At 32.9% G+C, this 17,041-nt stretch overlaps 2 protein-coding genes across 5 annotated transcripts; one reads left to right on the forward strand and one right to left on the reverse strand.

Moving 5' to 3' along the window:
- Window positions 1-1,909: 1,909 nt before the first annotated feature.
- LOC129940861 (defense protein l(2)34Fc) lies at window positions 1,910-14,664 on the forward strand. Of its 4 annotated transcripts, none has more exons than XM_056049371.1 (3): window positions 1,910-2,023; window positions 13,975-14,283; window positions 14,348-14,664. In XM_056049371.1, exons 2-3 carry the CDS (start codon window positions 13,978-13,980, stop codon window positions 14,510-14,512), a joined length of 471 nt encoding a protein of 156 aa, XP_055905346.1. In that variant the 5' UTR covers window positions 1,910-2,023; window positions 13,975-13,977; the 3' UTR covers window positions 14,513-14,664. The 4 variants fall into 4 exon arrangements, with proteins under 4 accessions (XP_055905346.1, XP_055905344.1, XP_055905347.1 ...); XM_056049369.1 differs by lacking the exon at window positions 1,910-2,023 and adding an exon at window positions 2,130-2,179 and having other exon boundaries at window positions 13,977-14,283; XM_056049372.1 differs by lacking the exon at window positions 1,910-2,023 and adding an exon at window positions 6,076-6,085.
- Window positions 14,547-16,211, reverse strand: LOC129940860 (transcription termination factor, mitochondrial). Its single transcript, XM_056049368.1, has 4 exons — window positions 15,684-16,211; window positions 15,183-15,612; window positions 14,971-15,121; window positions 14,547-14,914 (listed from the first exon to the last, which is right to left on the reverse strand). The coding sequence occupies exons 1-4, from the start codon at window positions 16,117-16,119 to the stop codon at window positions 14,675-14,677; spliced, it is 1,257 nt and encodes a 418-aa protein (XP_055905343.1). The 5' UTR covers window positions 16,120-16,211; the 3' UTR covers window positions 14,547-14,674.
- Window positions 16,212-17,041: the final 830 nt, after the last annotated feature.

The raw sequence follows: 17,041 nt of genomic DNA on the forward strand, positions 1-17,041 counted from the left end.
GATCTGGAGAAGTCCAAGTTCCTTTGCGGATGTTGAGGTGTGGAAAACGCGTAATGTCTACCATGACGTTTCGCCCCGCAGCAAAATCTATGAGCCTGAATCCATTGTCGAAAGTGTTGTCGTGCAGGCTGTTCTTCCCGATTATTCCACCAAAGATGTCTTCCCTTCCTAGCTTCGCATTAAAATCGCCCAGGACAATTTTAATATCGTAGCTAGGGCACTGCTCATATGTTTTGTCTAGGAGCTCGAAGAACATATCTTTGGTGTTGTTGTCTTTCTGTTCAGTGGGGGCGTGCGCGCATATCAGGCTAATGTTGCCGAATTTAGCCTTAATGCGTATGGTCATGAGGCGCTCATTGATGCACCTATAGCTCAAGACTTCTTGCCTAAGTCTTGCTCCAATGACGAAGCCGCATCCAAATAAGCGCGGTTGGTTTTCGTGGTAGCAGTCACCATAGTAAATATCGCAGTTTTTCATCCTCTTTTTGCCCGGCCCATCCCATCGTAATTCCTGGATGGCGGTGATATCTGCTTTATAGCGGTCTAGGGCCTCCGCTAATTCTTCGGCCGCACGTGGTCTGTTAAGGGACCTAACATTCCAGGTGCATATCCGAAGTTCGTTGTCCTTTATTCGTTTGCGTAGGTTGTCAACAGTTAATCCGACCGTATCCGAGGCTTGTTGGTGCTTCGCAACTATGAAAGCTTTTACGTGGCCAGGAAGTCCCCCCAACCCCCAACCTGGAGGGCCAGATCCTAAGTATAACTCCAAGGATGGGGAGCCGGATAAAACCGCTCCTTATAGGCCTGGGCTCCGAATAAGTCGAAGAAACCCTATAAGGTGTTCACTAGTAGTTCAACCTTAATGGAACTGTAGATGCCACCGTTGATGATTCCATCTCGGGAACTCCTCCGCTGCCGTCTGGATAAGGAGAGGTGCCTTAGTGGAAACACCTCTCCCCACTTCCACTGGGGTTGGAACCCAATCTCCAGTTGAGGTACTAGGCACCCGATGTTCACCACGGGGAGGTGAGAGTAGGAGTTGATAGACAGAGGTTGGTTTTAAGAAAAACCTGTGGACGCTTGTGTCCTCTTGAATGCACATGTCTACCATTTGAACATCATCTGTCTTTCCTAGTCATTGCAATATTCAGGAATTCAAAATCAAAGTGCACCGACATCTCCTTTTTAACCCTCTATCTCCTCTTCCTAGTGCTCACACTGTGCCTCTGCATAATAAGGGTAGTAATATCCCCTTGAGTGTGTGTTTATTATAAAAAAAATTTCTAGTTGCCTTAATTGCAAGGTAATTTTTTGGCAGCCAATTAGATACTAGAAACTTGTCTATATTTCAAGTCTCTTGTCATCTTGTATCGTCTGAACCTGCCCATTGTTTTGGCACCACATAATTATTCACACCTTGGCTGTTTGTTGGATTTAAAAATGTATTATATTGCAATTGATTGCCTGAGAACTATACAGGGCTTAACAACAAATCAATCTTTCAAACATTCGAGATTATTATTATTTAAATTTCCAAGAATTTAATAAAAAGATCAATTTTTAAACCACTTACAAACACTAGGTCGCTTTTAATATTTGTATACAAATATTGTAGATACAACAAAAAATTTATATTATTTTTTTAATTCACTAAGAAATTGGGTTAATTCTTTTTTATCTATAATATAATTAATAAAGACTTATGCAACTACAATATTCTTATCAAGCACCAGCCAACCAACAGTTAAATTTCTTATAACCCAAAGTCAACCACTATACTCAACATCATTGCCCCCAAAAAACATAAAGCTGCTTACAAAAATTGTGTTGGAATTGGAATGCTTTTAAAAGCTTTACATTTTGTATAGAGTTAAGTTAGGTGATGTATGTATGTTATTGGTAGGTATGCTTTTGCAACAAAAACAAATTTACCACGAGGTTTATAAAAACCCAGGTACAAAGAAGTTTATTTCAACATTTAAACTTTGTCGCTTGAATTAAGAACATTTAAAAAAATAAAAAAGGTATTTATTTTGTGTTTTTTTTTACAATATTTAAATATTATTTAAAATTTTTGTTTTATAAAATTAAAAAATTTAAAGAAGTGATACTCATTTAAATATTTTGATGACGAAAAACAATTTATGAGTAAAGTGTCTTCCTTTATAACGATCTTGAGGTGTGGATTGAAAAAAAGAAATATTTTATTGTGAAGATGTTTGTCTCGTGCTCCTTGGCCTTTATTCAGTTTATGAATAGTGAGAAAATTGCGTTGACTTGTTTTGTTTTTTTTTTTTTATTTTATTAAATTCAAGAAAAGAAAGAGATTTAAATTCTGCAAATCAATTTCTTATGTGAAAACTTAAGCTCCAAAAATGTACTATTTCATCCAATTTCTTTCAAGAAACAGACGATCTACTCTAAACTCGAATTTGAAGAATGGATTGGTTTTTTCTGAAGTCTAGTCTAGTCTACAAAATAAATGTGGTCATACAATTGAAAACGTGGTGTACAAAATTTAGTTAAGATTTAAAATTTGTTTTTATTTATGTCACCAAAATACCTAATTTGGATTTAAATAACTTTAATTTTTCACATCTGGTTAAAATTAAATTATAATTTGGTATAAAATTCTTTTACGTAGGCGAGAATCTTAAAAATAGCAGGGTTGTGAATTTTGAATTAATTTATCTCTGTAGCTGACTTTTAATTTGAAAAAAAATTGATTAGTTAATTAGTTACTTTTTAATTAAAAAAAATTAATTCATAAGCTTATTAGTGACTTAGGAGTTTAAGAAAAATTCAATATAAAAGCTACTAAGTGAGTTCTGAACTCAAAAACAAATACATAGTTTAGATTTTACTTAGTGACTTATGAAAAAAAGAATTAAAGCCATAAGCTAGTTTTGACAATATAATTATTATATTATTATTAACTACAGTATTTTTCAAGCTTTTGAAAACCATAAAATGATTGTAGGTACTAGCTTTTACATTTTTAACTTAATAATTTTACTTATCCGAATTTAGCTTTTATAGCTTATAAATTAAATGTTTGTAATTTACAACTTACTTTACTTACTCCATAAATTAAAATTTCTTAGTTCAAAAGTCATTAATTTGTTCTGACCCAATTTTTTTAAATTTAAAAGTCACTAACTAGCTTGAGAATTAAAGTCAAACTTAAGCCAGAAATTGACTTAAAGATAAAGGCATTTTCAATGATCCAAGTTTCTACTTCTGTTTTTATTTAAAAAAAAGTATTTGGATGAGTGTTTTTCTCTTGGTCTTGATGATTATGGCAAATACATGTTAAGACAGTCAAATTGACAATTGTCAACTAGTAAGTAACCCTTTGTAACAATGTCGAAAGTGTTGCTTTGCCAAAGTGAATGGGCTCATTTACAAAGCTAGTGGCTACATAGTCAAAATTCAACTAGCTTTGAGAATGCAAATTGCATTACAAAGCTATTCAATCCGGAACTGTCCAATTAATGAAATAGAAGATATAATAGGCGTGTACCATCAACTGAGCGCTCTGAGTCCTCAACTATTTTTTCAGTGAGACAAAAAATCTCAGCTGAGCACTGAGATTTTTTGCGGAGATTTCTGAGACAAAAAATTCATGCTTGCTTATCCAAAACAGCTGTTCAGTTGTCATTTGTCTGGTGTGGAGCGTAATTTAAATAATTTTTAAGAAAACTTTTGTATTATGTTAGCTAGGAATGTACTTACCACTATCAGCATCCTCACTATCATCGCTTATTAGGAGTTCCATCAAAATCTTTTCATGTTCCTCATTCCTTTTTTTATTTCTTATTTTATCTGATGAACTACTTAACATTTGACGCAAAACTTGTTATTGTTTGTTATCCATTTTAATCGTTTTTTTTTCAAAAGTAACAAAGAATTATGAATAGAAAAAAATAATAAATTCACATCAAAAACTACAATTGACAACATATGTTTTTGACAGCTTATGTTTGTACGGAGATTCTTGTCCCATAAAAAGATTCAGCCTCCGTCAATCTGACATTGAGTGCTCACTGAGCAGCTGATTTCGAAACTTCAAAACCAGTGTGCACTAATTTTGTAGAGAAATTTGTACACTACGTCACGTCGGAGGGACAATTTCAACTACTTTTGTAGTTAGATTTAGCCAAACAGAATTCCTTGACTACGCAGCTACTAGCTTTGTGAATGCGACCAATGATTTGTTTACAAACAAGTAATTGTTATTTTTGTGGCATAATATTTTATTAAATATCTTTAACATTTTATAAGCTGCCTTAATTTTTCTTTCGTTATTCAATTTCCGATTTAAGATTATTGGTAGTTTGACAGATCAACAATTTGTAACAATTGTCTGTCCTAAATGATTCTAACAAATTCCACAAATTCGTTGGAATGACACTTGAGCAATTTTGTTTGACATACCAAAAATAGTAAAAAAAATAGACCTCAGAAATTTCCCAAATTGCCAAACAAATGCTACGCTTTTATTTTAACGAATCATTATTTTATCTAAAAAAATATGCGTTGTCTCTTTCTCTTAGGGCCAACATTACCCTTCAATGAGAATATTGAAACAAATTTTACTTTTTTAGAAAAATCAATGGATGTGTTAATTTCATTGTTTCCAGGAAGGTTTTGCCATAAACAATAGAACATGAGTCCGCCATGGCATCGGTCGCAACACCATATCCTTTTATGAAATTGTCCATGACCATTTCGCACTTTTTCGACGGTAGGTCCTACGTAACTGAACGAATTTCATCTTTTTTTTCGAAAAATAACACGTGTCAGGAAACGTCTCTGGAAAAAAAGTCAATGTAGTGTTCATTTTTAGAATCGGTGAAGTTTTTACTTGTCAAATATCAAAAGATGCCGACTCCAAGACTGACAACTTAAACAGCAGTTCTCTATTCTTTTGTTAAATATGTTGGTATGTTAACAAAAATCGTCAAAGTGTCATTGTAACGAATTGTTGGAGTTGTTCAGAGTTATTGGTCGCATTCACAAAGCTAGTGGCTACGTAGTAAAAATTCAACTAGCTTTGTGAATGCAAAACTACACTACAAAGCTAGTCAATCTTAAACTGTCATATTATTGACAAATACAAATATATAAAATAAGAAACATTTTTGATTTGATAACTTTAACTTATTTTAAATTCAATTAAATCAAATTTGAGACACAATTTGAATGATTTATATTTGTATTTAAATACCGAAAGATTCATTTCACTTTGAATTCTTGTGTGCTTACCTCCTTACCGAGCAGCTGATTGTGAAACGTCAAAAACAGTGTGCACTAACTTTGTGGTCGAAATTTGTACACTACGTCAAAGGTTAAATTAAACAAACTTTTGTAGTTGCATTTAGCCAATCAGAATTAATTGACTACGTAGCCACTAACTTTGTGAATGCGACCAATTTATCGGTCAAATTTGTAGAAATAGTGACATCTTTTCATGTCAAAAGACGACGGCTCAAAAAGAGACAACTCAAACAGCAGTTGTCACTTTTTGAACAACTGTTAACTATTGTTGGTATGTGAAAAAAATCGTTAATGACAATTTGTATGCGGTTCTCCACGGCTAAAATAAATCAATTAATACTCGACCTAGATCTGTCAAAACACAAATTTCTTCTGTTTTGCTTTCCATGTGGCAAAATAAATTGATTTCAAATTATCAATCAAATCTACAGATATGAATTTTTTTCACAAAATATATAACAAAAGAAAAATTAAAAACGGAACTATAATACCAACTAATAATTTATAAAAAAAAGCAAATAGAAGAATCAATGAAAAACATTTTTGATTCGATTGGAACGACAAATGTCTATTCAAAAGAAAGAATTTTACTTGTTTGTAAATAAAAGTTTTATTTTGACAGTTTAATAATTGCAATTCAGTTCTGTAGATTTGATTTCAAATTATCAATCAAATCTACAGATATGAATTTTTTCGCAGATTTACCCACCCTTTCACCAATACTAACACAATTTTTGAAAATTTTTAGTTGGGAATTTGACAACTCTACAGCAATTGTGTTCTATTTAAAAAAAAAAATAAAAAATAACAAACAATTTTTGAAGGGAATCTGAATTTACCCATGGAAAAGTCCATTAGAAATCGTTTATCTGTCAATCTTCCAATATCAACATTGAAAAGAAATATTTGTAATACATTAAATCACAAAATATATAACAAATGACAAATTAAAAAAGGAATTATAATAACAACTAATAAAAAATAAAACATTTCCTGTATCCAATGTTAAGTTTTTTAACAAAAAGAAAAAAATAAAGGGAATAATCAACGAAACAATACTTTTGATTCAATTGGAATGACAAATGGCTTCTTAAATTCATTTTACTTGTCAATAAATAAAAGTTTTATTTTGACAGTTTAATAATTTCAATTTAGTTTCCGATCAAGAATCTGGATTTTTACTAATCGTAATTCGTAAAGAACGACGCTGTGATGTCATATTGTTACAAATCGAAGCAAACTTAATGTTTGGGAAAGACATGTTCATTTGTTGACAATAGTTAGATAAAGAACAGACCTCTTGCTAATAAAAATTAACATTTTATTAGAAATCGTTTGTCATTAAACAAAAACGTTCTGAATTCTAATGAAACAATAGCAATTGTCTTTACTTTGAGCTCAGAAAATTCTAATTTCCTAATGTAATTTTCTTGAGAACGTTAATTGAAAAAAACACATATTTCTTAGGTTAGGAGTTTAAAATTAACAGAAGAAGTTTAAAATTAACATTGTTTGTTAACATAACATCAACATGACATTAATTATAATCAATCGATCGGAAATGAGTTTTTTTAATTGTTTGAAAGTCTAAAACCTTAACGACTTTCACTCTAAACCAGTTAAACTTAATGTACTTACATAATTATAACAAGATATTGTCACTGCGGTCGTTATAAAGTGCAATCAATTGACTCATCTTAAACTGTACGCAGTTATTGCCACTAACTTTGTAAATGCCACCAATTTATCGTTAAAGTTTGTAGAAATAGTGACATAGAAACTGTAGGTCCCTTCCATCCCTGACAACAGTACTCGCACACAGGAATGGTTGAGAGTTGTCAGTCACTAGGCCTTAGTTCTCAAACGGACTGTTGCGCTACCCAATTTATTTATTTATAGTCACATTTTTTCATGTCAAAAGACGACGGACGGTTCCAAAAGTGACAACTCAAACAGCAGTTGTCACTTTTTAAACAATTGTTAACTACTGTTGGTATGTAAATAAAAATCGTTAAGGACAATTTGTATGCGGTTCTTCACGGCTCAAATAAATCAATTAATTATTGGCCTAGATCTGTCAAAACACAAATTTCTTCTGTTTTTGCTTTCCATGTAGCAAAATAGATTGATTTCAAATTATCAATCAAATCTACAGATATGAATTTTTTCGCAGATTTACCCACCCTAGCTTCGATACTAATACAATTTTTAAAAAATGTTTAGCTGGGATTTTGACAACTCTACCCCACTCGTGTTCCATGCGCCACGAAAAAAATCTATTTTTGAAGAGAATCTGAATTTACCCATGGAAAACTCCATTAGAAATTGTTGATCTGTCAATCTACCAATATCAAAATTAAAAAAAAAATATTTGTAATGCCTTAAATCATAAAATATATAACAAATGACATATTAAAAAAGGAATTATAAGTAGAACTAATACAAAATAAAACATTTCCTGTATCCAATGTTTAGTTTTTTTAACAAAAGGAAAAAAAAACAAAGAGAATAATCAACATTCAACATTTTGTCAGTAAATACAAGTTTTATTTTGACAGTTTAATAATTTCAATTCAGTTTCCGATCAGGAATCTGGATTTTTACTAATCGTAATTCGTAAAGAACGACGCGGTGATGTCATATTGTTACAAATCAAAGCAAACTTAATGCTTGGGAAAGACATGTTCGTTTGTTAGTTAGATAAAGAACAGACCTCTTGCTAATAAAAATTAACATTTTATTGGAAATCGTTTGTCATTAAACAAAAACGTTTTGAATTCTAATGAAACAATACCAATTGTCTTTACTTTGAGCTCAGAAAATTCTAATTTCCTAATGTAATTTTCTTGAGAACGTTAACTGAAAAAAACACATATTTCTTAGGTTAGGAGTTTAAAATTAACAGAAGAAGTTTAAAGTTAACATTGTTTGTTAACATAACACAAACATGACATTTCTTATAATCAATAGATCGGAAATGAGTTTATTTAATTGTTTGAAAGTCTAAAACCTTAACGACTTTCACTCTAAACCAGTTAAACTTAATGTACTTACATAATTATAACAAGATATTGTCACTGCGGTCGTTATAAAGTGCAATCAATTGACTCATCTTAAACTGTACGCAGTTATTGCGGAAATTGTTTTTGAATATGTAGGTACCCATAAACAATTAGGACATAAAAAAAGCTTTCAACATTGCATAGTAAAAAGGTTAAAAATATTGTTATTCAATTAACGAAAAATAAATAAAATTTTTTAAAAAAGTTCCCTGTTTGCGAACTATAAAACGAAAAATAAAATATATATTTACCCTCGAAAATGTGAACATAAATATTTATAGATGCTACCTAAATTCGCATTTATGTATAAATCACCATAACGAATTTATCATTCAAATCAAAACAAATAAAAAAAACCATAACCATCAATAGTTTAAATCTTTAAATCAGGTTTTTCAATTAAAAAAACCAAAAACTTCCAACATCCAAATCAACAAAATAAAGCCATTCCTCTAAGTCTCCAAATTGAATTCTATACCTCAACATAAGCTGCTTTCAGTCACTACGATGGAGTAGTTTTATCTTTTGTTGTGATTTTATTAATGATATTTGAATTGTGACAAGAAGTTTGAATAATTTTAACATATTTATTTTATAGGTACGAGTACCAACCTAACCTACCTACAACTTTTTCAATATTTCATTACACCTACCTTTTACTTGACTTTTAGACATGAAAAGAAAAAACAACAACTACCAAAGTTATGGTTGGTACAAGTTTGGCTAAAATCCATAATATTTTCTAGAGCTTAATCTGTGGGTCTGCACAAGCGCGACCTACATAGCCAGAGGTAGTTGGATTGGTTGGGTTTGGTAAAGCTTGAAGTCTTTGTCATTATTTCATGGTTTCCAGGTTCACGCGAGTACTTTCAAGCTTCACGCAATTATCCACCAAACAAAATGTACATACATCTTCACACCGTACAATATGTCGACGATATAATGATAGAAAAACAGCCAAAAGGCATAAAGTTGAAAGCCTTGAAGCTCCATAACAGCAGATTCAAATAATGTTTGTTTTTTTTGTTTAAACATACATAATGTATAAACTTTGCAACTTCTGTCACAGAGATTGTTGTTAGAACAGTAATTATATAGATAAATATACATATACATACATATATAAGAGTATGTATAAAAGCCTTGTTTAAGTTTGTAAATTTTTTAAACTTTGCTTTCCGGTTTGAATAATTTAAATCGACGACTGTTTGGATTTAAACAATATTAAAAATACATAACAGCTGGTATCAGTTTTTTGGTCAAGGAATGATCACGATTATGGTGTTGGTACAAATTGGCAGACTATAAGCGCTGTTGGGTGAAAATAAAAGTGCATGTCTGGTTGGCCTTGGAGTAGATTGTAGACACACTTTTCACAGAACCACCAAACAAAACAACATTTTTAATGCACGATTGATTTTTAGCGGTGTTTGGAGGTTTTCCTCATGTTGTTTGCATTATGTCTTTTTTGATAACCTCATTTCTCGTTGGTAGATTCACATAGAGTCATTAGCCCATATAAGTACTTAAGTGGAATTTAGATGTGGGCTTCTTAGTAGAAGATCCATACATAGATTACCCCAGGGAATTAACACAGTAAAGAAATACAAGTCGAGATTTGGCTCTTTAAATCTAAGAAGTGATACAAATTCAGTATACTTCTTACTTACTTAAGGTGGCGCTACAGTCCGGGAGAGACTGTAGAGGTCGTCCTCTACTGCGCCCAAAAAGCAGCGATTTTGAAGAAGTAAACAAAACCCTTAAATACCTTAAAGTTTTAGCTGTCCATGGTGACGTTTTGTCCAAGACGTCATCGTTCAATTGTCGCATTCACAAAGCTAGTGGCTACGTAGTCAAAATTCAAATAGCTTTGTGAATGCAAAACTACACTACAAAGCTAGTCAATCTGGAACTGTCATATTATTGACAAATGCAAATACATAAAATAGGAAACATTTTGGATTTGAAGACTTTAACTTATCTTTCGTGTTTTTAAATTCAATAAAATCAAATTTAAGATGATTTATAAAAGTATTTAAATTCTGAACAATTTATTTTATTTTGAATTCGTGTGGTTTACCGAGCATCTGATTGTGAAACGTCAAAATCATTCTCTACTAACTTTGTAGCCAAATTATTTACACTACGTGCGTCGGAGGGGAAATTGCAACTACTTTTGTAGTTAGATTTAGCCAATCAGAATCCCTAGACTACGTAACGTAGCCACTAGCTTTGTGAATGCGATTAATGTACTTCTTTGATGAAAGCATATACGTGGTCTTCTCATCTTCTCCGCTTCTGTCGCAATGCTCAAAAACCCACCACTGACATCACGCTTTGATCATTGAAGTATTCGAGTAATTGAATGTGCCTTTGGAATATTTTGCCGCTATTGTTGACGGTTGAATTTTGCACAATCCTTACCAGAACGATGTTAAAGATGTCGCATGTCATTGCATTGATTTGTCTTAAGCCTTTTTTGCAATCAAAAACATCAGTGATCTCTTTTCCATCGTCATTCTGCACAAACGGATAAGTTCAAAAGGGATGCCAAAACTAAACATTGGCCTGGTTCAGACGACATAAGGGAATTGAAAGTTGGGCAAGTTTCTGGTATCTGATTGGCCAGCTGCCTAAAAATTACCTTCCACCAATTGAGGCAACTTTAATGGAAAGTTGACTGGAAAGCTAGTCAAGAAAAATCTCAATAACTATTGGCTGCGTTCAATCTAGTGTTGGATAGGGTATCTTGGATAGGTGGATTTTAGATACCTGTATTGATGTAGCTGTCAAAAAATAAAAACAGCTTTCAGCTGTTCACAAAAAGCAGAGAATTATTTAAGCTTCGAAGTCAAAATTGTTGTAAGATAATGGATAATTCAACTGATTCGTCGGACGATGATGAATTGAAAGGTGCATTTAAAAAAAAATAGATCACAATTATCTTCTAAAATTCGCAGGCAAAGAGCTTCTTAATCGACTATTATGTACAGAACATCCTCAAACACAACTTCAACTGACATTTTGTATCTTTTTGTTTACCAACAAATACAAAAAGCTGAAATCAATTTTCAAGTTTCTTGAAATTCAACCATGTGTTGAATTAGCTGTTCTGTCAGATATCTACATGCCCCAGAAATTCTTGGATACCTTTGGATACCTTTGGATTCCTTTTTTGACATCTCAGCTGTTTTTGATCAACTGTTATTTTAAACGTAAAACACTAACAAAAAGGTATCCGGATACCCTATCTGTTTGAGATTGAACGCAGCCATTAAGTCAAGTCTACTTCTATCAAAATGACAGTTGATAATGTTTTTTCATTCAACTGAAAGCTGAACTTTATTACTCTATTATTTATTTATTTTCTGCACAACTTCATGTAATGCTTTCTGTAAAAGGGTTCCTTCTCAATTTTTAAAAGAAATAACTAATATTTCTTTACAATACAAAATACAATTCGTGATGGATTTGTAGCTTGCTGAGGAGTGCTTTGTGGACAATAATTTTGTTCGTACTTTTTGTACTACGAGCTTGAAAAACTAACTAGTTGACTTGGACAAAATTTACGTTCAAAGAATGAAGTTGACTGTGAATGAAGTTCCTTATGTTGGCTGAACCTGCCCATTGCTTTGTAAAGTTCTTCCCAATAGATGCTGTCATACGCGGCATGAAAATCGATAAAGAGATGATGGGTATTGATTTGAAGTTCCTGGGTTTTCAATTTCAAAACGATATATCAAACTGGTTTTTAGAATAAGACTAGTTGTGAGTGTTTTTCTTTTTGAAGAACTGTTTAATTTGTTTGACAAACTTTTTGAAAATAACAAAGCTCTTTATATATTCAAAAACCTTTAAAAAAAATGCAAAATTCTAAATAAATTCGAAGCTGTTGCCGTATAGTAGTTCTACCATTAGCCATATCTTAATCCTAACTTGTGTGTTTAGTAAAAGGCACTCCAGCCTCTTTTTTTTTTATTAGCGAACCTTTAAAGCGTTTTGTATACCTTTAATATGCCAAAGTCACAGTGTGAGCATTAGGAAAAAAGGGAAGGGTTGGATAGGCGGTGTCGGTGTATGTATATTAGTTTTAAATTTCTGAATATTGCAATGAAAGTCCACATTCTCGTAGTACGGCTAAAAAAAGAATCTCTGTACTTCATAGTACGGCCGAAGTTGGGCTCAAGGGTAAACTGATGGGCATTCCTAGAAGCACGGGTATTACGGTTAAATTGTTTAAGGGGAGGAATGCAACTGGCTATTTCACTAGAGCATAGTCCGTTAAAATAACTGTAAAAAAGGGTGAGGCAAGAAACCTTGTGTCGCTGTTTGAGTGATGTAAACGAGTTGATGTCACCAATCATTTTAAAGCTCTTTTTTGAATACTGTCAAGAGGCACCAGCCCAGAGATGAGAGTTATATTCAAGTTTCGGACGTATATAGGTTTTGTAGATTGTAGCCAGATCAGACGGAGAGAAAAATTTCTTGCAACGTCTCAAAAAACCCAGACATCTTGCGGCATTTTTGGCAACATCGCGTATGTGATCGCTCAGGTGGTTACTGATGCACATTCCGAGGATGTCAAGATTTTCCGTTTCGTAGATGCGTTTAAGACAATTTTTACAAAAATTAAGCTTAGCAGACAACTTGTTCGCAACATGATGATGTCGTCATTTCATGATTGGTATCGTTCAGAAAGCTTGTTGAAGGAAGAACCGACGATGATTATGATAAAACTTCAAAAAACGCTCTCTTGGGTTTTATCTTATTTTCGATTTCTATAAACAAACACAAATTTTTTAGCCTGTTTGCTTCTAAAATTGTTAACTTTTGTACACCCTTTCCAAAAGTAAAGCAATTCAAAAATGTCTTCGCTTTTTTAAATTCATTTCTATGGACACACAAAACAGCTTTTAGTCTGTGTGCTTCTAAGATTGTTAATATTTTTAGAATTTCTTCAAACATTTAAAAAAACTAAAAAAATGTTCTTTGTTAAACCCCTTTGTTTAAATTCACTAAAAACTAATCTAAACAGAACTCAATCAACAGCTTTTAATGCTGAGCAAATGTTATACCCTTGAATGAAATGAGCTAGTTTGTGCGACCCCTTTTTTTGTTATCGTTTAAATTTATCTTTTATTTTCTGTTTTAATTTACACATGCAAATTAAAAAAATTAAATTAAATGCATAATTCATAATTATGTATATTCAGTTCCAAAGAGTCTTTGACTTCTTAATGACAAGGTTTGTCGTTTAAACTTAGATCTAAAACTAAAACTGGTTACAACCACAGCAAGATCGATATAAATCACTACAAGTCACGACATTATTAGAAAAAACAACACAAAAATAAAATAAAATAAACCTGTTGTTAGAAAAATTATGTTTTTAAAACTACCTACTCCTTAACACAACACAAACACCACACACCTGCTGTCTTTAAAATCTCTTTGTACTCGAACTACTATCGACTTGTTTAAAGTTCGCAATGACATTTAAAAGGCAATTAAAGCGTTTATGCTATTCAACTAAAGTTGAAGGCGATTTAATTAGTAAACACTTATAATTATTATTATTGATTTTTATTAAATACATGCTAAATTAATTATTCATTCACAATTTTTTATTTTTAGGATGTTTTACTATATTGTACTTATTGCCGCATTTGTTGCTCCAGTTTGGTCCAATTCGGCTGGAGCTCCAGCTAAAGTCTGCACAAATGGTCTGGTACCTGAACACGGTGTCGGTTCACAATCCGGCTCAGCACCATATTCCTTGTCTGGAGGATCATCGGTAAAAGCTGGTGATCAAATTGAACTAACCCTCTCCGGAGACGAATTTCTTGGATGGGCTATTCAAGCCCACTCAGCTGATAACAAACCAATTGGTGCTTTCAAGCCAGACAGCAATTCACAGACTATTAGCTGCTCTGGACCAGATGTAAGATGTAAAAAATGAAAACCTATTAAACATAGTTCTAATAAAATGTCTCCCCCCCAAATAGAACACCCTTACCCACAAGAAACTAAAGGCACCAATTAAGTCACTTAAAATCCATTGGCAAGCACCAGAGGGCCACAAAGGACCAGTGACATTCCAAGCAACAGTTGTTAAGAATGGTGGCACCTTCTGGGTTGGCAAAGTCAAAAAGGACGTTGCTGTTGCATAAAGATCTCTTTAGCAAAGAAAATAACAAGAAAAACTCAAGTTTTCATCTTTAATACTCTTATTTACCCTATTTTAATTTGTTTATATTTTATGTTCAGTGTTTTGTGATTTATTTTTAAAAATAAAAGAAAAGAAAAAGTGACGAAAATTAAATTACATTTTTTTATTTTTTTTGGCTTTCTATTTTTTCCCGAATAGTTATCCAGTTGTTGAGGAACTTGGCATACTCTCGTTTGCTCTTGCAAACAATAACCAAGGAGCTTAATCGACAGCCATATGATTTCAATTCGGTAATTCGTTGTTTGGTGGTTTCCAGTTTGTGGCATAGAATGCGGGGTACTTGAGCGACTTCGTGGCGGGTGAAATCTTCTTCGTCAAGAAGATAGTCAAGAACCTCTTTGATCTAAATTGACAAATTTGATGAGTAAAATTGAGTTAAGGCAGATTTGATGCAATTACCTTTGGAACTCGAACTTTGAGTACAGCAGGATGTTTGTTCATAATCGCAAGAGTAACAGGCACTGAGAAACCTAGTCTGTCAGCAACATACGCCACCGCTGAGTCCTTTCCTTCTAGTATTTTATCTTCGTCTATGGAGATTTTAAAAGATCTTTAAACAAAACAGACTTTGTTAAACCCATCAATTCATAACGACTTCGAAAATTACAAACCTTTGTAGAATATTTTCCGGACATCGCACCATCCAGGGCATAATCTTGTCTTTTTTCGCTAGTTTGGCGCGTTCCAATCTGTTCTCAATCGACTTGGGTGTATAACGGAATGCCCAAAGATCTCGAATAATATTCCACGAAGACACATTGTAATTGAGCATATGTGTAAGATTTTTATTCAATGTATCGAAGGGCATTTCCAAAATGAAAAGGCGCTTCGAGAGGTACTTGGTCACAGTGAATGGAGGTAAGTCCAGTTTTTCGCTTATGAAGTATATGCGATTACCATGGGGAATATATTTTGATTCTCGTCTAAATGATAACATAAGTTTACTAAAGCGGGCGCTATTCAATCGAAGTAGAGGTGCAAAGTCGTTGATATCGCGAAGGTTCATATCGATGAGTTCTTGAATTTTGGGTTCGAGGCGTTCTAAAAAAAGGTATCCGAGTGAGTTTAGGAAATGTTTTTCTTTTTTATTCGTAAAAGAGCCGAGTACTTACTTGGTTCCATTGTCAACAGCCAGGGACACTCCAATAATGTTGACTTTGTTATGCCATAATTTACGAGAATATCCAGAGCTCGTGTAAGAAACTTCTCCTTATAACTTAAGTGAACTGCATCATCGGATAAGACTTTTTCAACATCTTTTTCGGTTAAGCGAAATCTTTTGCGTAATGCTTCTATAACATAATTATTATTTTTTCTTCGTGATTCCCGATCTGCAGGATATGGAACGATGTATTCATCTGTGTCCAGGGGATTTTGGATGGCAGCAGCCGCCGATGTTGTTGGTTCTTCTGGTGGTGGGTTGTTGGGTGCAAGGTTTGTTGTTAAAGTACGTACCAACGAGTTAGTGAATTGAGGACTTAATTCAGCAGGAATTGAGTTTGTTAATAGAAGAGTTTTTTGGAAGTTTTTTATTAAACATCGCAACATAATTAAGGACAATATTTATTATTTAAAAGATTTTGTATGAAACGCAATTATTTATTTGAAGATTTTATGAATTTCAACAAATGCCATAAGCAAAACAGATGGTTTGGTTGACATTTGAATTGACATAATAAGTGATGCCAATCAATCTTAGATGGGATTCAGGGACGATAAGTAAGCATATGCTCATACATTTCGAACAGAAATGAGGTGTAAATTATTTATAAAAATAAGTATAGGTAGAATCCAAATATCAGTTCCAAAAGCAAATTACATGTGATGGATGTTTTGCTTTATTTGTATACCTTTACCAAATCTATTTTCCCAAGAAATATGCAGTGAATTTGTCAAAATCATTTCCGATTCAAATTTTGCAAATGGTAACCATGGTCTTACATCATTGCAAATTAGAATATCTCTAATGTTTTTTAACTAATAGGTGCAGAAGCAGTAAACACGAGTAGACCTTGTAAACCAGATATGAGTCATATTTGAGCTTAGTTAATGTGTCGAAATATCTCATTCTTCACGTCTTGAATTGTTGCTGGTAAAAAAGAAAGAAATCCAAAGGTGCCAAATCACATGATTTTGGCAACCAATTAACACTGCCATTGAATGCGTCGCACAAAAGAGACATTGTTTCGTTAGCTGTGTGGCAAGTGGCACCATTGTTTTGAAACCACATATCGTCCACATCCATATCTACCAAATCGGGCCATTACAAATTCGTTATCGATATCGATAGTAAACACCATTCACAGTAACTTCCTGACCAGTCTTATTTTGCAAAAAATACCGCACCAAATAGTCAGCAGTCTTATTTTGGAAAAATACTGTAGCAAATAGTAACACTTTGTAGATGAATTTGTTTTTCGAAAATCACTCTTGGATTATCATTCGCAGAAATACGGCAATTTTGCTTATG

This window comes from Eupeodes corollae, chromosome 1 (genome assembly GCF_945859685.1).
Source record: "Eupeodes corollae chromosome 1, idEupCoro1.1, whole genome shotgun sequence".
NCBI lineage: Eukaryota > Metazoa > Arthropoda > Insecta > Diptera > Syrphidae > Eupeodes > Eupeodes corollae.

What these genes read in the sequence shown, in the direction of transcription:
- LOC129940861 (XM_056049369.1), top strand. Translation starts at nt 2,145, where the DNA reads ATGAGTAAAGTGTCTTCCTTTATAACGATCTTGAG. An exon ending in TCCTTTATAACGATCTTGAG is followed by an intron (nt 2,180 to 13,976) that starts GTGTGGATTGAA and finishes TTTTATTTTTAG; the next exon opens with GATGTTTTACTATATTGTAC. An exon ending in TTAGCTGCTCTGGACCAGAT is followed by an intron (nt 14,284 to 14,347) that starts GTAAGATGTAAA and finishes CCCCCCAAATAG; the next exon opens with AACACCCTTACCCACAAGAA.
- LOC129940860 (XM_056049368.1), bottom strand. Translation starts at nt 16,119, where the DNA reads ATGTTGCGATGTTTAATAAAAAACTTCCAAAAAACTCTTCTATTAACA. An exon ending in GCTGTTGACAATGGAACCAA is followed by an intron (nt 15,613 to 15,683) that starts GTAAGTACTCGG and finishes ACCTTTTTTTAG; the next exon opens with AACGCCTCGAACCCAAAATT. An exon ending in TCAAAGTTCGAGTTCCAAAG is followed by an intron (nt 14,915 to 14,970) that starts GTAATTGCATCA and finishes TTGTCAATTTAG; the next exon opens with ATCAAAGAGGTTCTTGACTA.